The sequence below is a fragment of the Copadichromis virginalis genome, linkage group LG3 (assembly GCF_057382275.1).
Source record: "Copadichromis virginalis isolate Kocher_CV1m ecotype Utaka linkage group LG3, C_Virginalis_male_GT1.1, whole genome shotgun sequence".
NCBI classification, from domain to species: domain Eukaryota; kingdom Metazoa; phylum Chordata; class Actinopteri; order Cichliformes; family Cichlidae; genus Copadichromis; species Copadichromis virginalis.
In genome coordinates, this window is record NC_140620.1 from 48,737,984 (window position 1) to 48,764,623 (window position 26,640).

General features: G+C 41.3%; 1 protein-coding gene across 1 annotated transcript in view; it reads right to left on the bottom strand.

Annotated features, from left to right (window-relative positions):
• col25a1 (collagen type XXV alpha 1 chain) overlaps positions 1-26,640 on the bottom strand; it is a 157,214-nt gene that overhangs the window by 42,319 nt on the left and 88,255 nt on the right. Inside the window, exons 3-6 of the mRNA XM_085451472.1 lie at positions 22,853-22,897; positions 19,668-19,675; positions 8,135-8,161; positions 5,323-5,349 (exon numbers count right to left, since the gene is read on the bottom strand). Of these exons, the coding sequence (XP_085307598.1) occupies positions 5,323-5,349; positions 8,135-8,161; positions 19,668-19,675; positions 22,853-22,897 (107 nt within the window). The remainder of the gene's footprint in view (positions 1-5,322; positions 5,350-8,134; positions 8,162-19,667; positions 19,676-22,852; positions 22,898-26,640) is intronic.

Consider the following 26,640-nt stretch of genomic DNA (forward strand, 5'->3'; position numbering starts at 1 on the left):
AATAGCAGAACATGGCACAACACACGCATGATATTCAAACACTGGGTGAACAAAAACAGTTGAAGAAGGAAGGAGACAAGCATCCTGCTTCTAACTAGCCTCATAAATGTTTGAAATATAATATGTGGAATTCTTTGACATGTATATATGAGTTTTTAAGAGCCGTAAAAAGCCAACATCAAAGTTAACTGTCAAACAAAGACTTCTGAGGACCAGACATTTAAATTCAAAGCTAAACAAGACCAGGTATTTTATTTTAAACAGCTAACTTTGATACAGTCCAAGTTTACTTTCCTCAATAAAACTGTGTGTTCAATGGCACTGGGATCATCCTGTGTGGGCTGCAATGGCACAAGTAACCATTTCCTCTTGTTTTCTTCCAATTATACGTTTGTTGAAATAATATTCATACAATACACTTTGAGCTATAACAGGCTGGTAAATTGAGAAGTGGCATTGTTCGTTTAGCTTCAGGGAACACAAAGACACTCAAGATGTTTGATGGAAATTCAGTCAAATGGTTTCCAACTCCCTTGTCAACAAACTTCATGACAGATGTGATCCAAACATAAAAACTGGAGGGAAGAAGAAAACATCGGGCTTTCTCCTTGTTAAAAGATGACAATAGTTTACAGCTGCAAAGAAGAGCTTTTATCTGAATCCAGAAACGCTGACATTTTGTCAGCTAAACATGGTTGTCCAAATGCTACAGTCAAATAAATGCAGCCCATTAAATTTAATCACATTGATGGGTATATCAATAGGCTGACACATTTTTATTTCATTGCATTTTATTACATGCCTATCAAACTGCAGCAGATCATCTTTTACACTCAAAGTGTCATAAACTAGGCAGGCGCGCGTCTAGTTGACTAGACACTGAAATGTTGCTGCCCTTGCTAGCTGGTGCCAGAAATGCTAGTTAGCTAAATGATGCTATCAATGTTACAGTGCTATAATGCTATCAACCTCGAAAGTTGATTTAACACCTAAATTCACCAGGGCATGGGGTGAACCAATGAACTGACATGAACTAGAATTGTTAGCATGTCTGGCTAACTGGCTAAAAAACCTAGCTTTAAACTAAGTTTGCTTTAATTGTTTATTCATTCTTTGACTGAATGTATATAACTACCCACGTAAATTTGCAGCGTTGCAGCTGTTGCTTACAGTTTACACTGTACAACTAGATTGTTGGATGTCCCAATTGTTTCTATGATATTTCAAGTCCTTTACTGCACTTGGGAGATGTTACCAAAAACAAGCATTAGCCAAAATGTAGCATTTGCCACACACATCGGATCCTGTTCTTCCTTAAAGACTTTGATCTCCTATTACTCAAATGGAAAACATATGTTTTGAAATATGAGAAAGTTCATATGTCAAGAAGCCATGAGCAATTATTTTTATGTTTAAAGCAGCTAAATGCTAAAGAGAGGATTGCTATATTAGGGGACTTCTAGCCTAGCTATGATATTATATAGGCAGAGATTAAGTATGTATTTAAGCCCAATTTTTAAAAATGTTTCTCTTTTTCATACTAAGTCAGCTGGATAATAACATGCTGGAGTCAGTAGTTTTAACCAGTTCTTGATCAATATGCCTCATTTGAGATTGTAGCAGTTGTTAGTTAAAAAATGAAAGCCTGCCTTTCTTATGCATTGTGTGACATGGAAGCCCTACTTAAAAAATCAACTTGTACAAGGTGAGCTGGTGTATCACTGTAAACTAAAACTGCTGTGCAAACGGTGAAACCCTGAGCGGTCTTAGAAGGGGTAACTGAAAGGAGTGTGGTGCTGATATAAATACGTTTTTCTTTAATAATAAAACTATAAAATGGCACCAAAAGATGACCACACACTGGTTGCACAATCGCTGCATATTCACTTGTTTATCCTCTTATCCTGCAGGTTTGCTATGTCAGAAATAACCAGCCTGAATGAAATGATGAAAACATATCTTAAAGACTGGCATAGTAGCATAAACATGGCCTGCAAGGGATCAATCTTTATATATATTCAAGTTTAAGATCAAATCTGTCCTATCCAAACATGGCTTTTGTGCCGTCCCTCTGGATTTCTAAAGATAAATCAAAAAGCATGGCTCATTAAGAATATGGGTTTCAAGGCAGGCTAATTTAATTCAGGCCTGCAGCCGAGCACAGCAGTGGATACTCTTACACTGTATACAATAGCCACGCTGTGCATAACTGGAATTGAAGCGCAAGTATTTTTCAAGTTATTTACAACCTCAAATGTTATTTACAACTTCAAATGTCTCGAGGACAAAGAGGGAAAGCAAGCACTGGATTATGATCAGTGGGAATAGAGAATATAAAAAGTCAAGGCATGAAATGTAGTGTTGTTCATGTGCAGGCTGGCACATGCGACTGCTTTCTGGGATGTCTCTAGAGTCGTGAATTTAAACCGTACGGTCATTCTCAGACGCCAGCACGGGACAAACGAAGAGAAAGTGGTGGCCATTCTGACAACAACCATGTCTAAAACACAATTCAGGCTTTCTGTGCAGGAGGTTAAAAGGCAGAGAAGCTTGGCTAGGTGTGGGTAAACTCTTACTCTTGCCTCCAAGCTGATGTCAATATGTGAGAATGATAATGACATGGTGGTTGACAGAGAATCCTAACCATTCGCAGACTGCCTTGTTTTGCTTTGCTAAACCGAAACGAATGTTGGTTATTTGGTAAGGAGCTTTGTTTCCATGTATTTGCCTGCAGCGAGGTGACTGGGATCTGTAGTAAACAATAAGCCGTATACGAGGCCAACAGGCATCCTCATTTATAGGACGCTGGCCAGATCCAGCATCTCCTCAACCACACCAAACACACAAAACATCCCGAGCGACTACAGGCTGTGGCATTTTCTGAATATCTATATATGGAGTGAATTACCAGCTCTGTACACAGATGGCTTTAATACATTTAAGTGTGTAATAACACATTCATCTGAAGCCTCAGATTTGGCATCAATCGGATACATCGAATTTATCTCGAGCGAAATTCATTTGAAGGCTTTTTTGATTTCATGCACAAATACACTGAAAATAATTCTTTGTTCATGACTAAAAAGTCAAATCCTGGAAATTATATAATCGTGGCCTGTTTATTTTGGAAGAATATTGCACATCGGTCACATTTGGGCAGTTTATTGGGAATTTTTCAGATTTTTTTTCCCCCCTTCAGTGAACCCAGGAATTGTTCAACCTTTGCTTGACAGCTGTAGCTGGTGCCATCTCTCAAAAGGACCACACACCTTTCTCGGTGATATGCATAGCTACTAACTCCTGTTAATTGTATTTTAAAAGTGGAGTTCCAGAGCTGGCTGTGTATTTGTTTGTTAAAGCTGGCCGATTTATTATTTGCTGCTTGGTTAACCTCTGATGTTTGGAGATGACCTTTGACCTTCAGGGCAGACAAATGGCTGACTGTGATATGCGTGAAACAGGCAGAGGAAGTAGGCATTTGTGAGGGAATTCTCTCGGACACATGGCGAATCTCTTACCGTCTTTGGTCACAGAGGATCAGACTCTAAACTGATCCCCTGATGTTACAAGAAAACACACCAAAAAAAAGTTATTTTAAGTTTAAATCTGTTTATATTTGAAGGGAATTTGCCAAACTGGTGCATACGGGACACTCTTCACATGTTCTCTTGTATACACGTATCTCCATATGGCTTTAATCAACTCCCTGCACGCAGTCAATACTGGGCATGAAATTGGCTTCACTTCCAGCCTGATAGATGGACTCAAGGTCAGGCAGTACTCGTCCTGTTATGCCTTCATTTATTAAGGAAAACCTTCTAATACCGCTACACTACATTTACCTACTAATCTAATGTGCAAAGTCAATATGCTGCTCTGGGAAGTTAATACAATTTAGCCGTGACCTGGACTGCTTTTATGCCCCTGCAGTCCGTCACATATGACTACAACACCATGTTCATTTGTACCTGTTAGGGGACAGTTTTGCCATAACCGGGAGTTAATGAAACGCTTTCATGAAATGGACAGTTTGTTTATGTAGTCTCTAAGACAAATAGGACCTGTGAAAACTCCACCGGCCACACTGCTGTTTCCAAAACATAAATCATTTAACTGATAGTGACAGATGGCTCCACTTCCGAGGTTAAAAGGCTACAAATTAGGAGCAAAACCAAGAAATCCTATCCAAATGAGGACATTTGGTTCCACTAAAGACATTTCCTGTGAGTTTCAGTACTATGGCACTTGCAGCTATAATTATTATGAAATGTCTTTTATTGAACCAAAAACTAACTGAGGATATGACTATATTTTTCATCTCTTTTCTCTCTTTTTTTTTGGTTTTTGTAGATATTGCAAAAATGGAAAACCACCTGGAAAACTACAACCTGACTGTAATTTGAAGAGTGCCCATGTGTAACATTAGATCTATCACTAATCGAATTTCCCAGAAAAGGTCATTCAAATCACAAGACAATCTCTTGCTTTTTTAGCCCTGAGGGGAGCTGACTAACGTCTGGGTGGGCATCGAATATGAACTGGGATCACATCCGCTTGGGAAACTGAAACAAGACAAACTCTTGTCCTGCTGTGCCATGCTTAAAGAAATCAGTCACCGGGATTCAAAACTACTGACTCCACATGATGAAGAAGAAGTGGACTCGTGTACGTGGGACCCTCGGTTAATGCAGCCTACTTTAAACAAACCTGTGCAGCCTGCTTTTCAAAGAGGGCTCATTTTTTTTAACCGTTATTTGAGAAAAATGAGAGCTACCCTAGCTGCTAAGTGGAGATAGAGTAATTAATTTCAGAGTCTGTCAAGCACGGAAAAGCACTCACATTATCATCATTTAGAAGCAGCACTTTTATAGAAATGTCAAACGGCAGAGCTGGAAATGATTATAGTTCTGAACATGCCATGTCACTTTGAAGACTGAAGTGAATCACAAGTAATTATAGCGACTGAGCTCGTTGGCTTTTGATTATTGCTGAGATTAAGCAGAGCTCTTCAGCTGGTGTGCAAAGGCTTGTACTCATATTTAATTTAGAGACACAAGGTAAAAAAAAATCTAAAAAATTTCTGCATCTTGAAAAGGATACCACCCTATGCTTCCCAAAAATATTTTGCACGTTCGTCTGCCCTTTCTTGATGGGGAAATAAGCAGTGCTGAAATGCTTGTTGTATTTGGCCACACTGGAAGAACACTATCCCAGGAATTTCATGCATCCCAAACCTTTTGCCCACAATTCTGCTGGGGGAGACGCACACACACACAGTCACATTCATCTGCTAATCACAAGAAGTCAGAGCAAACCGCATACCCGTGGTCCCTGGTCGCCTTGATCCCCCTGCGGAAAGAAGGAAAAATAATTTGTCTTCAAATGAAAGGGTCAAACAAATACCCGAACACGCACGCATAAATACAAAAGTGCGGCGCTAATGACGAGCTGAGACTCACACCCAAATTACAGCGGTATAATTCAGAACACATTGATAAGGAAAAATAATGCAGGAACCCTCAACTATCCATTGTGGTTGGGAGTAAAATCACTTATGATAACATGGACTGACATGGATTGGATATGAAAGACAGAACAGGGAGAGAGCGGTGGTGTGAGGTTTGGTGGGTGCCGTGCCAGATTTTATGCCCCAGAGATCTCTCAGATGGCTTTCTGCCCTTTTCGGGGGTAGATCCCTGCAGAGAGAGCGCGCAATCCTCAAGCAGAAAACATTTGGTTTCAAATCGATCAGCATGGTCGATTGTGGCTTTATCACATTACAGTAAAAGCCCAAACAAAAGCAAAGTTTAGACTCAGTTTTTTATTATTTTATTTTGAAACGAGTGGTGGCGGACCAAATGTCAGACAGTGAAATATAACTGTAATCTGTCTAGAATTGGGTAAGCGAACATCCTTAAACCATCTCATTTGGTGCACGTCGCTCTCCTGTTGGCTCAGTTTACAGTTTCACCACATCGGTAAAATGAGCCGACCAATCTTTCACACATGGATGGGAATTGTGCTCAAACAAACTTTGAATGCGATGCCTGAACAAATTTCAAATAAAACATCTCTTGGAATTTTTTTGTAATTTTTCATTGGGCCCTTGTTCCAAAAAACCCAGATTTAATGGGAAAACGGTTTATTCATCTTGGGTGGGAAGAATGCACACAGTTGTTTTTCATTTCATTAAACTGCAGATGAAGTGGTTCACATGAGAAGCATGAACATGCATCTCATCAGCAGGAACATAGTTAGTCACAATTATCATAATCAGCCTCAAAAATCATAAATCTGCTGTTGTAAGCCAATCTGATGCACTCTACTTTTCCTTGTGTTAAAGACCCAGTATGCGGGGTTTCAGTGGCTCTACCAGGAAACACAGGATATGGCTTTCATTCATGCTTTTATTTTTATTACAGTTTTCATTAAAAATTCACCTACAAATAAGAATCATCAGTTTCTATCTACAAATCAAAAAGCTGTCTCCACAGTATGTGGACCTTACTTTCACACCATTTCATTGTATTTCTTCTGCTGTACACCACAGCAGTCCTTTATTGTGATATTACCCAAGTCACTGCATAAATCATTTATTGATGAATGAACTGTTAAAGTCTTAATCTTCCTCAGGAGCACGTTAGATGTTTGCACTTTAAAGTTCCCTTTTCTATAAGTGAATTCAGGGACTTTAACTCTGGTGTAAATTCCTCAGGCCCACATTTTGTCCCCGAGTCCTGCAGACTTATAAAGAAACTGTGCGGTTATTTTGCATGCTCAGCTGCTGTTTTATGGAGGAGTGCTCAGTGAGGCATTTAAGGGGTTTCAACTGAGGGCTCAAACTTCTGGTCTTTAATGCTCTGTGCTATAGATTTGTGAACTGCAGGCTAATCTCAATACTAGGACTTAAGGTCAGGATGAAGTGGAAATGCAAAATGAAAGAAGCAGATGATGAATGGTGCAGACCAATTATCCACGTGAAGACTAAAAGCAAAGATATTGGATATTAAGGATATACATGTGAAATTTCAAGAAAATTCATTTAATTTCTGTGCAACAGTAAATTGCAAGCTAGCATGAGTCCGTTAGCTTTGCATGTGAGCCCAGAAACCACATGTGTACAGGTCTGACTATAAACTCTGATCTATTCCTCTGTAAAATACAAGCGTTTTCCTTTGATTTCACAATCATTTTAAGCTGACTAAACATTAAGGGCCAGATTTATAAATGGGTAGCGTGTGAGCTTAGAGCTGGGTTCCCACCTGTTACACGCAATGTTGTCACGGCGCTTTCTTTGTAAATTCCAACATTACCTTTTTTTGCACTAAAACTCAGTTTGCGCTAATAAATCAGGTCCTCTTTGATCTGACTTACACAAAATTAAGTAAATGTTAGCTTATGTTAAAAAAAAACATAAGCATTGAATGTACCGTTAAGATTCTGACAATGATGTCTGTCAGTGAAATTTGAGGCTTTATGTGTTGTGTTATGTAATCCTAAATGATCTGTTTCTTAGCACTGACACGGACCCACCCTACAGTAACAGTTAGCGTAGACATGCGCCATAATTGGAGCTACAAATGCATAAAAAAATGTTTGTCTTTGTGTGTGGATTCCCAAAGAGAGGGGAGTGGAAGGACTTCTTTCAGGACACACAGCACAAAACTGGTTTCAAAGAGGGAGATATCTTATCAATTCACATAAAGAAGCTGCAGAACTGTATTTAGAAAGAAATCCTGCTGCTACTTCCAACATAAGATGAAGCAATTTGATATGAAAGTTTGCATTTCTTTAACCTCCAATAATAAATATGAACCAAACCACTGAAGATGAAGCTATTCTTGATTGCTTTAATTATTTATTGTGTATAGATCTTTTGCCTCAGTCGCCATACATGCATTGGGAGTTGTTCTCCAACTGCACAGTATGGCTGCTGCATTGATGCATTTTTCCAATGAACAGCACCAACCAGTGCAGTATATGTAGGCTTTCATGCTGCACACAAGGGGAGCATCTTGCATAGCTAACTAGGTGAATTTCATTGCCTTTAGACTCTTAAGAAAAAAGCTGTGGGATGTCAGTATTTCTTCATATTAACTGTGCAACAAAAACACCAAAGTATACAGTTACCCACCTTTTCACCCTTTGGACCAGGAGGGCCCTATGAAGAGACAGAGAGAGAAAAAACAGATTGTTCAAACTATTACAGCATAAAAAAAACGAAGAAACTATGTTCCAAGTCACTTGTAATTGTGAAGACAATCATGATGTTGTCTGGAAATATAACAAAACTATTTAAAACCGGGGTGACCAATCACGTTAAAAAACAAACAGAGCCGCTAAGCGAGGCTCGAACGTCAAGAAGTGAGACACAACTGAAAGATTAATAAACTGACTTTGTGTACTTTCTGACATCTTTCACGATTTGATTAAAATCCGCTGTCACAAACTGGGAAACAGTGCACTGTAGGCAGCAGGGCTTATGCAAACATACAATTAAAACCTAAAACAGGCCCAAATCAAGTCCATGTTTACTTAGAGGATCAAATCCAGCAATCTCCAACCAAGTATTGGCAGGCACGTTGTAAAAAAATGTGCCCTGAAAAAGAGGACTACGTCTTTTTTTTTGGTGAGGTAGCTTCCAGCATCCGTCAGTCGGCAGGCAGCACCTCCTGGGTGGGCTCTGTAAAAGATCGTGGAGTTAAGGAGAGGATCTGACAATGAGGTGTGCATCCACATGCTGAGCTTAACGAGTACGTGTTAAAAACTGCTTCTTCTTTTTAAATTCAAGTTGAATGCTGAAGTATGTTGGGTTTTTTCTTGGGAGGTCAGGCATTTGATCATCAAGTATTAGATCATCAACTAACTGACCACCCGCTTAGCAACAATGTTCCTGAGCTCCTGGAGAAACTGCTGTGCCAGTATTAATCTGCATTTCACTTACAAAAGAAATCCTATTTGCTTTCACTGGCCATAAATAAAATGTGAATATGAGAACAGATCAGGATCTTTAAAAACCACAAAATGATATGCAGGTAAAAGGAACAACTTGTTCACGAGTAGTTTTAGCATTAAGCACAAAAATCTGTAGTGGTTAGCATTCCAGGCTAATCCTGCTCTAACGCTGTTTGTTTCCAAATACAAAAATATGCTGACACTAATCCATAGATTGATGATATTAGTATAAAACCTGTGTTTGGATGCTGTTCCTTTCAGTCTATGGACCAGTGACCCAGAATAGCAGGCTTGGGCTTCCACTGCGCTGGCACACATTAGCAGAGTCTAAAACTGAAATGCTCCAGAGGTAATTCAGCAGTTTTCCTCAGCCAATTTCTGCCACACTGCTGAGAGGTAAGAGAGCCGTAGCCAGGTTTCTCCCTGCTCGCTGCCTTTGGATATTATTTTTGATGCTTATTTAACTGTCTGTAACTTTTTAGTTATGTATAGTAGTTCGTGCAGTCCCAACTGGATCTGCACAGGGGCTAATTTGCCTTGGTTTTGGGGGTTGTGAACCTGCACATCAAGCTTGTGCGGTGCATCATCCCATTTATTTAAATACGAGGCTTCCTCAAGCCTCAGCGCAGGCCGTAATCCAGACACAAACATCTGAGGACGTGCTCCTGCTGTTCCTTGACCAGCCGTGCAAAGAGGCACAACACACTTGTAAATACAAAATGGGAATATTAGGAAAACAATGTTTCCGACTGCAGTTCCCTGGGGAGGAATAAAGAGGCAGAATATTGGAATCAAATGTGACTTTTACATTTATAATGATGCTGAGGCATTCCAGAGGGGCTAAATAAGTTTCCAATGTTTTCCTCAAAAAGGAAGGCCGCTAAAGGAAATTGGTGAAACTTTGTTTTTTCTTTTTTCTTTTCTTTTTTTTGTTTGAGGAAATTGCCTTTGGATAATGGGAGGCTATTGACATTACTACAAACACAAATGGCTGGAAGAAAAAGAAATATAAATATAAGCACTGCATCGTTTCACAAAAGCCTGTTTAACGTATGATGCTTGGCACTAACACATGCAGTTGGCGCAGATAATTACCAGGCTGATTTGCTGTGCGCCACATTATGTGTAAATGAAGGGAAATTGCAGCATTATATGATGTAGCAACACAATAAATCCAGAATGTGGAGCAACATAATGAAACTTCATCAAGCCCATGTTGAGCTCTGATAACTGGGAATAAATAAGGATAATGTAGCTGGAGGTGTTGGTTGGGCCAGTTGGTGTCATCCTGGGGTTTAAATAGATATTCTTTATTGTTACATCATTACTGAAGTTATAACTGTCATGGTCCGCGGCCCGGCGTCCGGGGTGCTGCTTCATAATGACAATAACATTATGAAGGTGCATTTTTTAACCCAAAACCAGATCATTCCCCACATCTTATCAAAGGTATTTTAAATTAATTTGAGTTCAATTTCATTGGTGTAGCGCCAAATAAGGAAAAGACCGCAATAATCAGAAGACCCCCTATAAACAAGCACTTGGTGAGAGTGGGAAGGAAAAACGTCCTTTTAACAGGAACCAACCCCCCTGCAGAACGAGGCTTAGGACGAGGCAGCTATCTGTGGCACGTGGTTTGATTAAGTGAGAGTAAAAATAGCAATTCAAAAATAAACCAAGTAAAAACAAGTCAACAACATAAGAAGCCCAATGGGATGCAAACCCCGGTCTCATTGCTGATAAACCTGCAACTTTTCCAACCTAATTATGTAGGCTTCTAAAACAGGCTAGCTATCTCTTGGGAGCTAGCATCCAAACACCAAAAGACACCTTGTAAGTAAGGGCAGATCAAGCATCTGATGAGATATTATAACTGAGTTTAAATGCCTGTAAGTGTCTTTTTTGATAATCACCACTCCTAAACATATCAGTCAAATTTTAAAACTTTTTCTCTTTTTTTTTGCTGAAGTGGAACGGTACTTTTGGCACACCTATATCTCACCAAACAGTAATTCCACTCTTCCATCTGGACATGAAGCATGTGGAAATGATTTGGCTGCACAGTGTGCACCTGCTCATTATACGCTTCATCATTTGCACATCACTTAGAGAGACAACACGTGCTGGAGCTTTTCCAGAAGGTTTAAGCAAGTGCAGCAAGGGTCTTTTATAGAGACTATTAAAACAGCTCTCTTGCAAAGACTTTTTCCAAACTGTACTACAGTGGAACTGCAGTGTGTGTCTTTGTCAAACCGTCTCTGCAGCTTTGTGGTTTCAGTCTGCCCTGAGGAAGCTTTCTAATCAGCACCTGTGTCTGCTTTTCACATCTATTTTACTGCTTCTGCTCTGGCTCTGTTTCATAAGCAGGTGCTCCTTGGGTCATGGCTGTTCATTAGCAAGTTCCTCTGCTGAACACGATTAACCCTCTACAGTGCTTTCCACACCTACTAGATTGCACTTAATTCTTAAATGACTGCATGCATTGCTTAAAATAACAAACTAATTAGGTTTGGCAGAGGAGCAGTTCACTGAAATACACTTCACGTTGTTTGCGTTTTCTTCACTTTGATTTTGTATAGATCAAAAATGTAAGATGCATGCTGAATTAAAAGCTTTTTTTCAGTAAAGCCCTACCAGTGTTTGATGTTTGCTAATTACGATCTGTGTGTGGATTCTCTCCATCTTCCTTCCACAGTCCAAGGTTAAGTGTGTTAGGTTAATTGGTGATAGCAAATCGGCCACAGGTGTGAATGGTTGTCTCTGGCCGATTTACGTGTAACACGTTACAAGGAAACAGTTTACTGTAATCACATTATATTTTTCAGTGACACAGTGATGTAATGCTTTGTTGTATTAAATTCAGTAATTACATTACAGTTACAATTATGATGTTCCTTGTGTTACAACGGTTCTTCAATTAGCGACATGCCATGTGGATTAAAAGAAAATAACGTCTAACAAACATGTTTTTTTTCTGCTACAGTCAGCTAATTTGAGTTCGCGTGCAGTAGGAGGAAAATGTTGGGGTGGTCTACAAAGGAAATATGGACATTAACTCCATTTTTGTTGCACAAAAGGATAATAGCACAATGGTAATGTGTAGACTGCATCCAGGACAAAAGTAACTGCACTGGGTTCGCTGCAAGCATATGCACAGATAGCATGCTAATGCTAAGCTAGCCAAAAACCCAGAGCAACATTAGCTGAGTGGATGCTAACCCCAGACCAGCAGCCAGAGCCTTAACTTCAACAGGTAACAAAAGTAGCGATGATTTGTCAGACTTGTAGCCTCCTTTTCTACCTGTTCAAGTTTTTGAAGTAGAATCACCGTGGAGATCGCTCTGAAAGCTCTTTGGGATGACTTCCAGCTTCGTGTTCATACGTAAATACCAAAAGAAAGATAGTACGTGTGTCCTCATTATGATAGGGATTTGTAAAGGTGTGTGGGGCATTTTTCGGAGTGTCAAGAGAGTAATGTAACCAGTACAGTAACAAATCACTTTCTCCTGTGAATAATAAAGTAATGTGCTGTATTATTAATTAGTATTGTGTAGTATTAATATAATACAATTGCTTTCCTTGAGTAACAACCCAAACACTGGTGTAAAGCCTGACCTTTGGCCGTCGGGATAGGCTCCAGCTGCCCTGCGACACTGAACTGGATAAGAGGAAGAAAATGGATTTTTGGATGAAAATCTTAAAAGAGCTTCATTTCATGAGCAGTAATAACCTCCTGCTCAGTTTAATGCAGTTTTTCTTTGGTTAAGCTTTACAACAGTGAGAGAGATACAGATGCTTTGGAAACGTCACTATAAACCAGCCTGAATGCATCATTTTATATCCTGAAGCCAAATAACCCTGGAGAAATAATGCAATATCCAGCAGAAAACACTGAATTGTACATTACTCAAACACAGTATCTCACAAAGAGTTTTAGAGGAGGTTTCATTATTGCTCATAAAATCAAGCTTTAAGAAGAAGAAACAGCTCTTTGGGGATTTTAAGATCTTTAATTCAGAAAACAGAGTCAATTTTTATGTATGTATTTACTTCAATGAAAGACTTTTCTCTTTGTCACCTAAAAGCATTACTTTTCTTGCGCATCTGTTTATGCCGTATTCACTTTTTTCTGTTTTTTTCCCATATTTTGTGTGAATCTGGCATACTCTCTGAGTTATTTCCCATAAAAATCTCTTCCGCGATCAAGATTACTCCCCACGCGGGCCGTCCAAAACACTAAACATGTCCTCTATATGTGAGCTGATGAATGCAGCCACCCCAAAGCAGAAGCTCTTATCCACTTATTGAAAATGACACATATCATACAGACGGTAAGCCTCACATCATCTGCTGCTCAGTGCTGGGCAAACTTATGTCAAATTTCCATCTTGAGATGATTTGTAACAGAACATCCTGTATGTATGATATTGTCAAGTTTATGGTGGACCACTGGATCAGGATTAAGCTTCTTTTTTTTTTTCCTGTCCAGACACATGTCTAGCTTCTCATTCGAAGCCAAACCAAGACCACTCTCTCCTGCAAAGGCCTGCACGAGGAAAGCCCTGCCACCTTTAAAAAAAAGTGTGGGAGAGAAATATGGAAAGGTCTGCGGGGAAATATAAAAAGGCAAAGTGAACTGAGGCCAAACCCACAAGCAACATGGAGAACACTGTCATTTAAATCTGACAATGTAACTGACTTCACTTCATATTAGATGGAAAGAGTAAATGATGTTCAATAAAACAGTTCTGGCACTGAGGTATATTTCATATGCGCCTCCTGCAATGGTGATTACTAAGAAGTGAACAGATTGCGCAATGTCCCTCCAGAAAGCTTTTCATCTGTTCGACTGCGGCTTAGGCCTGTCGAGCCAGTTTTCATGAAACTTGGTGGAGAAGGTGAAGGAAGACCCGTCTGCTGGTTCCTTAAAACCAGTAAATAGGGCACTGACCTTAATGGAAGAGCGCCAGTTAGTGCTCTGTGTTCTGATACATTTCGACCCTGTGTCACTTACACACTCATTAGCTGACCCCCTAATTTATTCATAAGTCAATTTGATTTCTTTAGTTCCATTTTCATGTCAAAGAAATTATGTGATGATGATGATACGGTTTCAACCACCGCGGAAGCTTTTATGTGCATTGTTTCTATAATAGTCCCCTTTTATATCTCTAATTTTGGTGTTTATAAATCTTGGCCTGATCTGGAATGCAGTGACAGATTTAAATACACAAATCATGCAATTTTGTTGTTATTCCTCACATATTTCTTTTTTCATTTCCCTACAATCAGTAAGTAAGCAGTTTAACCTGTCATTCGTTATGAATGTCCATGCTCAAGCCGCAGCAGCACACAAACTGAAAAGTACATCTTTTCTGTCAGGCTAATTTTGAGCTGTCTTGCATAGAAGTCAGGACACCGAATATCCATTCTTCACATTCCTCTTCTAATATAATTTAGTCAAAACATGATGGATGAAAGCAGCACGAGGCGAGGGGCTGGCTCGCGTCCACAGCTTTAGCTGTTGTTGACACGAGCAAAACGATTCTCGTGGGTTTTGGCCGCGAGCTGCTTGTACAATCTTGCGAGACAATCCGCATAATCCGACGAGGTGCAAAAAGTCAGAGATGTGCGTGCAACCTCTGTCTGGACTCGGTTGTATTCGTTTTCATCGCGGTGACCTGTTAAACTTATCGAGGTTCAGATTAAATCAATCCATCAAACTGAGCTAATATCCTCTTTTTGTGGAAGCGGGGCCAACTGGGCTGGCAGCAGTTGCTGTAGCCTGAACTACCGGCCACATGGATCCAATCATCTCACCCTGGAGCACTGGCATCTCCGAGAGCACAGGCAAACAACTACCGCTTTTACAACTTCTTCTTTACAGGCGCGCTCCTTTCACACAGCCGCACAATATCAATAAACATGTGTACACAGGAAGTTAAGAAGCTATCCTCCGGGCACCAAGTGTTGATGGGTGAAGAGGGGGCAGGTGAGGAGGGGTGAGTGGGAGGAGGGCCACAGTGAAGCGTTCGAAAGGGCTGAACCTGGACTGAAACCGAAAAGTCAGAATCAAATTTAATCCGACTGACTTCAAGCAATAATTCAACGTTTTTGTTTAGTTGCTGGGATAAAATTGCTATACTTCAGATTCCTAATTTATCTTTTACTTCTGGGATGGCTACAGCTTTAAAGGTTGAGCAGGTCATTCAAAGTATCCTTGTGCAAGACACTGAATCCCAAGTTGTTCTTGATGCGCTCATTGGAGTGTGAATGTCAGACAGAACGCACTTAATGTAGAAAAAAGTGCTTGTGTGAATGTCGTATGAGGCACTTGAGCGAAGTAGAAAAGCGCTTTATAAGTACCAGTCAGTTTACTCCAAATCTATGAGTTCTTTTGCAGCTTGGAAAGAAACGAATACAGCATTGCTGCTCTCAGCATTTGCTCTCCGCACTGCAAAAGTTCCCTTTTGACATTGCAATTATACTGAATCGCTGGTGTTAGAATCTGCAGCACGCTCTGGTTCGATTGTGCATAAAGCTCCAATACACAGAAGGACATCCAGTGCAAACATGTACACCTCCATCTGCTAGTTCTGCATGGGAACCTTCAATCATACGAGCATGGGCCCCAGGGGAACTTTTCTTCAAGGCGGGAAGCTAATGGAGGACAGAGATGTGAGTAATCAGAGCAAAATGGGCAGGGACGAACGACCACAAGTGGCTGGTGCTCGTCGGGGGAATCTGGACGCAGAGGTTAGGCAGGGATAGGAAAACCACACTGGAAAACTGACTTGGGAATGGCATCTGGTTCCTATATCCACAGTGTATCACAATTAGCCGGCATAAGATGACTTTAATGTGTTATGTGTGTGTGTATGCTTGTTGTTATGTGTTTGGATGTTCTTGTGGGAGCAGGGACTCTGTGAACGGAGGAAGCCGATAGTGCGACTGGTTATATATTTACGTATGTGTGTGTGCGTTGTTTAAGTGGTATCAAATTATACAGGGAGGAGATCCTCCCTCCCGCAGGATCTCATCATTCCCGAGGAGAGAGGCATTTAAACAGCTTTAACACAAATTGTCAGCATGAAAAGCCAAATGTGCAGGCCAAATTTTTCCATGTGCAATACGTAAGCAAATTTCTGACCCACAAAATTCTTGTTGCGGACATGAAATGTTGAGGAACGGACAAGGCTCCACTTGGAAAAGTGTTTCTTTCGCTTCTTCTGCTGATTCGATCAGAACCGCACACTGGCTGCTTTTACATTTCTCATCATTTGATGTTGTGAGCAGGAGGAAAATTCCTTTCAATCACAAAGTTGTCAAGCTTTTTTCTCTCTCTCTCTCTAAAACTGCGAGCTTAACATTCATTCGGCGCTCCTTCAGCGCTACATCCAGTCATCCCTGTGAGTGTTCGGCTTGCTCAGCGAGCCAAAGTACGCGACTCGGTTGGCCCGAGAGCTGCACGTCGTCATTTACTGACAAACAAGCGCCGCTGATGGGCACAGCGTGAGCAGAGGACTAACGTCGAAAAGGTCAAACTCTCAATGTTGTCACATCCAGTGCCAGTAGGCTTGTTCAAGCACCGCTGCCCTTATGAGTCCAAGTAAACGCTGTCATGTCCGATAGATCCACTTTCAGCTCTCGGCGGGACTCTCTTCCCTGCCAAAGCCTGTGTGTTGTCTGCGCTCCGGCCTCTCTTGTGATGCTACGGCTGCTAGTGGACGCTTAGTTTTAAGCATACAGAACCCCACAACGCAGCAAAAAGTGTAAATGAGCACGACTTGTGAGAATGCAAGGCTTCCTCCACAAACGTCTCCTCCTCTGCATGGCAGAAGTCATCAAACTCCAGCTGGAAGATGTTTTATTAACAGGTGTGGAGCCGCAGCGCATATCAGATGAAGGATGACGAGTTGAGGGCGCCCGGACTCCTCTGCTTCACCCCAACATCGCCTCTAATCCCTGCTCCGCGACTGCATAATTCATAGATTGTGACAGATCAGCTCCAACCTGCAGCGCTGGAATCTGCGCGCAGATGAAGCGGGGAGGCGGAAACCTCTTGTCAAATACAGACACGACCAGATTTATTTACCTCATGGCTGCACTGTAGCCCTGCTTGGCCGCAGATTTCGTTGTGGTACACAGACACGCTTAAATGAGCTGAAGTTGGTTTGATGTTCCCAGTTTTTGTATCGCTTTCAAATATTTCCCCTCGTCTTTCTGACCAGATTTCAAAGCGTGCTACTTTCTCTCTCTGACTGTATAATTTTAATTTAGTATGGCATTCAGTTTGTGCTGAGAAAAAAAACACTCATGCACACACAGATACACACAGTGGAGGGTGTTAGTGGGTACTTGACTGCAGCCTCAGGGATGGTGTTTTATGCTTGATTGGCACTAAATGGTGTGCACACGGAGTGGCGAGCGCTCGGGGTTGATGTTTTGACATGAAGCGGCTTTTTCAGAGGCACAGAAAGATGAGAAAAGATAAAAAAACCAAGTAGGAAAGACATGATAACTTCGCCTCAGCTGTCAATTCGAAGAACCCCCACCCCCCTCCACCACCACCCCAGAGAATATTAATGTGCGGTAACCGAAAAAGAAAATTTTTTCGGGTTTCGGTGGCAAGGACGGGCAAATCGCTCCTCGTGTAAGTACTCTCAGTTGAAAATCATCTGTAAGGTGTCTCATTTGAACATTTTTCCAATCTGTCTGGAGAATAACAGGAGCTCTCCAGCAGCACGTCGCTGGACAATTGAGTCTGCGACGTGAAAGCTGACGAATGCGCGCAGGCTCTGGAAAAAGACGAGGAAATCAAAACAACGAAAATCGCTTTTCCATATCTGAAGGCAATCAGGAGCCGCCAAAGAAGATCTTCCCTGATGACTTTTGATTGAGGAGACCTATTCTCTTTCTGTCTCTGCAAACCGCCGGTCCCCGTGCGTTCATCGGTAGCTTAGTAACGATTAAGGCACATAGATCTGTAATGACTTCTGCAGCGGTTGGTTTGTTTGGCTCCGAGGGCTGTGTGCAATTTACGCAGTGTTCCCAGAGTTATAGCGGGTACTGCTGAATATTCATGCCGACGTGTCCCCTGCCATCCTCTGGTTGGCCATACCAGATGTTAAAAAAGACCCATATGAGATCACTGACACCAGAATGGGCTTTTTTTATTTCAGAAACAGATTTGGTGAGCAGTGGGTGAGTCATTGCCAGATCACAGCTTTTTTTCCCCCTCGGAGCCATAAAAGCTGGACCCCTACCAAACATTTAGAGCACGTTGTGCTACCTATAAATGACTTCATCAGAAGGTGACCTGTTGGCCACAGCTGGAACACTGTCAGGTACTCATGCACAGCAGATTCACTGTCTCGCTCAAAGAACCATCCTAATGAAGGCCTAAATAAAGATAAAGTAATAGCAGCATCCCATACGTTTATTGGCAAATCCACCGTCTCCTACTGCACGAACATTTCAGCGACGCTTCTGGGACTCCGATCAACTGTTGAGACACATCACAGTATGATTTTATTTGTCAGATCTAAGGCCTGGCGCGAGGGGCTGAGAAGTAAGACCACCTGCATTTACTTATGTCCCAGAACCCCGGGAGCGAGCGTCTGAGAAGGCTCGGAGGATTAACTTACAGCTTTTACAGCTCAGTCGGCACACACTATTATACCTATTCAATCACACCAGCCTTCTGGAATATAAAAAATTTTAACAGAGCTCACGCGCATGTACACACACACACGCACCGACACACACAGAGTACCCGCTTGACCTGCTTTTGCTGCAAACTGTCACAAGCTCTGGCGATTATGTATGTATGTATGCTTCTCTCTTCATCTTTAGGGAAACTCTGAGGTTTTCCATCTGAAAGACGAGCGAATCTGCGATCACCCGGCGGTGTAATGAGGTGAGATAATCTCTTCGGGTTCAGGGCGCTGGCAGGGACAGATGCTGGTAGCGAGAATTTTATAAAGCAGGCTGCGCAGATGACGGGTGAGGGTGCCTCATAGGGGTAAGCCAGTGATAAAGAGTTTATTTTAATAAGTCAGCGAGACAGCTGCTGAAATTTCTGTCAGCAAGTGTGTTGTGATTTGTTATCTTTTACCGGTACATAAACAGCAAAAAAAAAAACACTTTTAAAAAAGTAACTTTGTCCTTAAAGTGCATTTCAGAAATAGCACTTAGGCAACTTATCAAAGATACATTATGAAATGATATAGCACAGTTATGTCCATCAGCTAAATCTGCATAGATGTTTAGCTTATGTTAGGGGAAAGACTGGGAGCGAACATAGTGAAGCCTCCATCATTCAAAACTCCCTAATTAACACGTTACATCTCGTTTCTTTAATCAATGCTAAATATCAGCGTTTAAACCCAGTGTAATTGTTTTAAGGAGGATTATGTGCAGGATTATTTCCTGAGAGCCTGAAGTATAAACCTCACCTGGTTCTTTCTTTCCTAAAATATCAAACATTTCCTTCTTCTTCTTGCTTGCATTTCTTTTTCTTGTACACAAATTGCTCTTTGCAGCACACATACCATCCCAACCTGCACTTGTCGCGTGCCCCTGCATGTGCCTTTTCCCCTGTAATCTTATACCTTACACAGCGGCATGCTGTCTGCACCTCTGTGCATGTCTTTTGCTCTGCCTTTACCTTTACGGGGTCATCACAAACGATGTGAAGCAGGCATACTTACAGGAGGTCCTGAAAAGAGAGAGGAAAAATCCCTGGTTAGTGTGTTTTCAATCAGCGATCAAACAGACACAGATCATCAATTACTAAGAACAGAAATCAGCCTCTAGCTGAGAATTATTTTTTTGGATAGGACCGTCTTCACATTTCATCTTTGCCGCGATGCGTTCACTGACGATGAGGAATGGGAGAAAGACGGCCTCTTTCAGTAATCTTTCTACCTTACAGCAGAGAACAACAGACTCCCAGCTATTTACCATACCGCGGTGGGGCCAACAACAGTCACCAGGCCTGGTGATCGCATTTTACATTTGCGAGTAGCTCCGATTTCACTGCTACAAGAGGTTGTGTGCTTGTTAAAGAAATACCCGCACTTTTTTTTTTTTGTGAGGTGACACTCGTCTTTTGCCCAATTACTGCTGCTCAAAGGACTCGGTGCCAGCGCACTTCAGGGCTCCCCAGAACCCTGCAAATCATTTGAGGTCTTCAGGTTCTTATTAAAAAGGTACCCAGCTGCTTTAACACTGAAATAGGGTTTTTTTTCTCCTATGTCCTTGAACGCTTCTTCTTCATGACCACTGCAAATTGCTCCTACAGCTGGGGATTTTAAGGAGCCGCGTGTTTGAGCCTCACTGCTCGTTTGTTTTATGGCTCGTTGAGTTACAGTGGACCACTTAGTTTTTAATAAACCTGCACCACTATGTTGTTGTTGTTTTTTTAAGTGTTTCAGCTAGTAATTATGAGAAATCAAAGAAAAAAGTGTGATTTAAGGAAAGAAAAGGTACAATTTCCGATAAAGAACATAGCAGGCACCTTAAAGGTTTGAGGGTCTACAACTGTTACAGCTTCTTGACGGCCAGAGTAAAATCAAAAAGCACTATTAGCTGACACTGTAGCGTGTCATGTCTTTTATAATGCACAGTAAAAGTCACCAAGGCTTTCCGTTCTCACACCGTGACTTCCACTCGAACAAACGTTCAACCTTTCCGTGTGTAAAGTGGAACTGCTCACCTAATCCAAGCATCAATTCCTCCTTTTTTTTTGTGAGCGCAGGAGTCACAGACCTGATTATTCAAACGGGGAAAAAATATGCGAGGAAACGTCTAACACTTTCCAGCATTGACCACCTGCTAGAACAGTCTGAGCCTGTGGCTTCTCAATGCTACAAAACCTTCTTCATCCTAAACTGTCCTGCCACAATTTTCCTTTCCATATGTTAGCGGTAAACAAACAAGAGATCCTAATGAAGTATCCCATTCATTTTTAATGCATAGGTAAACATCACCGTCTCTTTTTCCTATTTGTTCTTTCTGTCAGCGGAGCCAAGTGGTGGGTGAAATCTTCCTCCTACCTTTGTAGATGAGTAAACTGCAAAACACCTCAGCATGAATTTATGGGAAACTCGCGACGGCATAGTTTCTTTTGGTTAAAGTGAATCATGAATTAAATATGCTCCCCTTCAACATCCACCAGAGTTGAGAACTTAAAAGAGGGAAATTGGATTTGCAGAAGGCTTACGGTGCAGAATTCAGCATGCCCCTGCCCATCAAGGACTGCATTTCTTCAGTCGCATAAATAATGTCTCTTAAATATCTTTTCAGTTTCTCCCCAGTGCAGTTTGTTTTGAGCGTTTCTCTGGGATTCAGGCTGAATCTACTTTTTAAAGCAAGTCAAACACGTCCTATTTGGGGGAATTCAGCGGAAATGACTGAACTAAAACTGCGTGTCAATCTGCAATTACACCGAGAGCATTCAAAGCTGCGTGCACGTGAGGATGTAGATAAAACATCCTCACGTATCTGTTTCCCGACAAGATACTTCAATCCAGTCAGTGCTTCGGTTTGCAAATATTCTACTGAATGTCGGGGCCTGTCCTTACATTTGCTCCCTATTGTCTATTCTTAATAGACCGCTGTACCTCACCAGCCCAGGCATCATGAGTGGCCATGATTGCTTGCTTGTTTCCAATTGATTTGTCAAGAGGAAGCAATTCACATTCTCCGCATTTGCTCTGGCTGAACAGAGACCAAAAAAAAAATGTGTCTGAACAATGGTGCCATTTAAACTACGCTGGCATGGTGGATGTTTATTGGGAGGTTAAGCGCTGCATAAACAAAGCCTGGCGGTATCTCAGATCTGCAGCCAACCGGAACATTGGACCGCTGTCTTTCTGTAAACTCATTTTGTTATTATTATTTTTTTATTTATTAATTTTTAAAATCTTTAAAGGCTTTCAGGCTGTGTGCAAGATCGCTATGGTAATTTGCAAATTAGAAAAAATAAAAGAAGAAAGAAACGTATAGCAGATCCACATCTCGAAACAAAAGCAGGAGCCTTAATTTGACTGAAAATACAGGAAATAAAAATACTAATACTCAGCAAGCAGATCTCAAATGATTCAGTTGAATTCCTCTGACTTCCTGTGCAAATTCCAGTGTTTGGTTCTGTCTACGAAACCAAAGCTGTTCTTTTTCAGTCTGCCTCACTAAGGCTGGGGACTTTGCTTCGCCCCGTCTTTCTGCCTTCCTTTTGCAAAGCTAATACTTTTTTTCCAAAGTGTTTTCTGTTTTCTGTGCTCTCGACCAAAAGGCCGACACACTCCAGATTCCATTATCACTTCCCGCTATCAGGTGAGCGGAGCGTGGACGGAGCTGGGCGCCAAGTACGTGTTCTCGCTGCGAATTCAATTTTAGGTGACACTTCCCGTGGCGGGGATTGTCACTGCGTGACACGTCCCAGCTGAGGCCCTGATGCCCGAGGCCTCAGCTGGGACAGATTGAGGAAGGGGAGAGGGGGAGACTGGAGATCCTGATTACATTATAGCAAGTCGCTGCTGAGTTTGTGGGGGTTGAGCTCGGGACAGCATATAAACATATCCACGCTGAGCGTAAGCACGGACATCAGCAGCTTCCACCAGGTTTCCAATCACTTTTTCTGTCCCTCAGCTTTACCGGGAAAATACAGTGTTTCTGCAGCGACTGCAGCTCAAACAATCCAAGCGAACGCTGAAACCAACCGGCCACAAATTACACATCTATAACCTATTTTGGCCTCCACAGATATACAGTGTACTTTTTACATGATTGCAGCACGATTTGCTAATGTCCTCCTGAATCATTCCTTAAACGTTTCTGGATTGAGAAAACTCGATTCAGATTCAGACAAACACACAAACACAAATGTGCATACCAGGGTCTCCATTACGGCCTCTTCTTCCCCGCTTTCCCGGAGGTCCTGGAAAAAAAGAAGAAGAATGCGATTGTCATTTTGTTTGTGTAAGTTTCATATTCTACAAGTGTTCTCGCTCTCACTTTTACACACCAGGGTGAGGAAAAACCTCCAATGTGAAAAGTTCACATTGGAAAACCAAACACGTTCCAGCCTCACTGCTTATTAAGCATTGAGGTTTTATGTATATGTAGACATAAGTCGAGGTGGAAGAAAGAACTCCAAGGTCTGCTTCATGCTGTCATTTTATTTCTTTCTCTCCTTTTAAAGGTTGTCTTTCAGCACGGATGCCCAGGTTTGAAATTTGTTTATCTTAACTAGCGCGTTTGTGTTTGCCATCTTCCTGTCAACACTATCATGCTGCTAAAGCTCAGCTGGAGGAGTAAAACAATTACACGCTTAGCCAGGTTTTACAAGTTGATGGCTTGACTAGATCGTACTGAATACAGGTAACGCTTCAAAAAAAAGGAAGAAAAAGTGTAAATATCTCTAATTTCCTTTATAAAATGACTTTGAAGTAATAATGTTAGTCTGTTCATGAGACCAGCCGCTAAAACTAATTTTCTTGTTTCTGGCTTTTTGTTGTCATTTCCACAGTAAAATGCCAGAATTTTAACATTTTTAACATTAAAACATTAAGCAACCATGTTTATATAGCTTCTCACTTGCATTGCACAGCCGCCAGGATCGACAGTTTGATTATTTTCTATTAATTTACTAACCTTACCTAACTCAGGGCCACTGTAGTCTGTGCTGGTTCTGGACTAATGGTATGACAAATCTAAACTAAACTCATTTCTAGTGCCAGTTCGAATGACTTATTAACAGCCTGAGTTGCCTTCAAGGGGGAGGAACTGACGGTCACAGTACTTGCGTGACAGGGTCGGGAGAAGTGTGTTTGTATGCAGTGGTATTCTTTACGCTTGACTAGCAGCTGTGAACAAACACACTGGCTAGTGTGTCTCCTCAAAAACATCCAAATTCTGACTTAACAAACTGGGTGAACATCAGTCTCAGGCAGTGGAAAACGTGCCATATCAGTGGCTACTCCTATAATAAAGGAGTGTTTTTATAAAGGCAGAACTTGAGAAAAGCCTGACAGATATAGGATTTTTGAGACTGATATTGTTATCGATATTTAAAAATTCAATATTTTGATATATTAGCTGATATTTTTTTCCAGGCACAAGAAACAAAGATAGACTTCCATTAACACTTGTTCTGTGTAGTTATGTATTTCAAACATGGGTGTTGCCAACAGAGAAACTGCAACGTGTCCACTGGTGGATATAATATGCAACGTCAACAGCCATAAATTGACTGAAGAACGTTATCAGCCATTATAAATGCAGATATTGCTATATCTGGCAGCACAATGGTGTGGTAATTAGCATTGTTGCTGCACAGCAAGAAGGTCCTGAGTTTGATTTCACCCTCCTGTCTGGAGTTTGCATGTCCTCCCCGTGTTTGCGTGGAATCTCTCCGGCTCCCTCTCACAATCCAAAGACATGCAGTTAGTGGGATTAGGTTAATTGTTCATTCTAAATTGCCCATAAGTGTGAATGTGAGTTCAAATGGTTGTTTGTCTCTATGCGTTAGCCCTGTGGAAGACTGATGACCTGCCCTTGGTGTACCCCGCCTCTCACCCTATGGTAGCTGGGATAGGCTCCAGCCCCCTGCTGACCCTGAAAAGGATAAGCGTAAGAGGATGGATGGGTGACGCTATATCAGCCACACTATCTTGCCAATAAATTGATGAGTTCTTTTTTAATCCCTATTTAATCAAAAAATTCCATTGAGTCATCATGTTAGAGGTTCAAGATAATCACAGTCATGAAACAATTTCAGGTGACTCTGAACTCTCTCTAGGTAACACTGCAGTTATGCTGATGAGGGTTTCCCATGATGCACTGAGAGTTTCTTCTACATTCACCTCATCCTCACTCTCTATGTATTTATACACTGCTCTGCATTTAAATTTGAGTTATAATTGATCTTCGTCCCTGTCTTCCTCCCTTCACCCCCAATCAGATGGCTGCCACTCCCTAAACCTGGTTGTGCTGGAGGTTTCTTCCTGTTAAGAGAAGGTTTTTCCTTCCCACTGTCACCAAATGCTTGCTCATTTAGGTTTGTCTGATTGTTGGAATTCTCTATGTGTTATTGTAGGGTCTTTACGTTACAGTATAAAGCATCTTGAGGCAGTTTTTTTGTTGTTGATTTGGTGCTGTATATAAAACTGTACTGAATTGAGCAAAATAAATAGAATTGGTGAAAGTTTCTGAAGAGAGCGCACAGCACAGAATTAATTATTTGGGTATTAAAAGGTGCTCCAAGAAATGACTTTGATGCTAGGCTTTCATGTTCAGCTAAAGTATGCAAGTATGCAAAACAATCATACTAATTACGAATCTAAATTGCTGAAATTGACCTCCATACCCTGCGTGCAAACCAGATGCATGCCTGTAAGTATGGTGCAAAACAAAAATAAAAATCCTGTTTATGCTGTGTTTGGCTGATTTATGACATTCCAGATGTGTCATTAGGGTGCAAAACGCAGGATTATGTTGCACAACTCTTTGTATGATGCTAAGTGCTCAATTTGATACCACTGCTTGGCTCAGCCTCCACTTCCAACTTTGCTCCTTTTGAACCCTTTCCAGGATAATGTCAGCTGCTGCCAGTGAAGGGTCCAGGCAAAGTTTAAGGAATGAAACCACAGGTGGAGCCTGACTCTCACTTTACTGTGGTTCATATCAACCCTGGGTTCTCCATAGGTTTGTATTTTAAAAGAAACAGAAGGGGGTTTACTGTGTTTGGCAGTCACTTCATTATTGCTCACTTTGAAATGACACATGACACCTCAGAGAGGAATATCCTGTACGACAAGATGACATCCTTCTGATTTCAGTAGGATATTTTTGACAACCTTTAAGAAAATACTGCCTTCGTGGGAGTGTGTGGTCCAGACGAAATACTCTACACGATTTTTAGATATCATCATGATTCCTAATATTCATCACAATATTTTTTATTCAGATTATAGGCTGTAAGGAGATATCGCCATAGAATCCAGACTATACACTGAAAAACTTGGTGAAGAGTGCTCTAAGCCAACAACAATATTTCAGTTTATGAAACATTAATGAAAGGATAACTTAACAATGTCTATAACGGCCAGTCCAAACACGTTTTCAGATGTATTCAAGTTTCCTTAAGACAAAAAAAAGTGACCAGAACCTCTTTAAAAAAGTGAAATCAACAGCTGGATTCTAGGGCGAGGGGAGACATTCGGCTGCCTGTTAAGGCAAAACATCACTCTTGCTCAAAAACATTGTTTTGGCCCGCTGTTTTCTCACAGTATCCCGTGTACAGCGGTTTCGGAAAAAAATGCGGCCGGGAATGTCATGACGTGGGTCACTAACTACGAACAATCTGTTGAAACCTTTACAGCAGATTTTAAAAATGAAAGTGAAATAAATCAGAGTGAATTTAATGTTCGTAGTAAATGTTTGGCCAGGCGAAGATTTTGGTCAGACGTAACAAAAATGGGCCCTGTGGTGTTGAATATTGTGTTTTTACATTGTGTTATTTGGTGGCTTTTATATTTGAGAAAGGAAGCAGCAGAGAGCCACATCACAATGCACAACCAGGGATTACGGTTTGGCTTGTTTTTTTACTAGGCTACACTGATGGTAATGTCAGTCCGTTTGTTTTCAGTGACTACTGTAGATATACTCACATTTATCCTA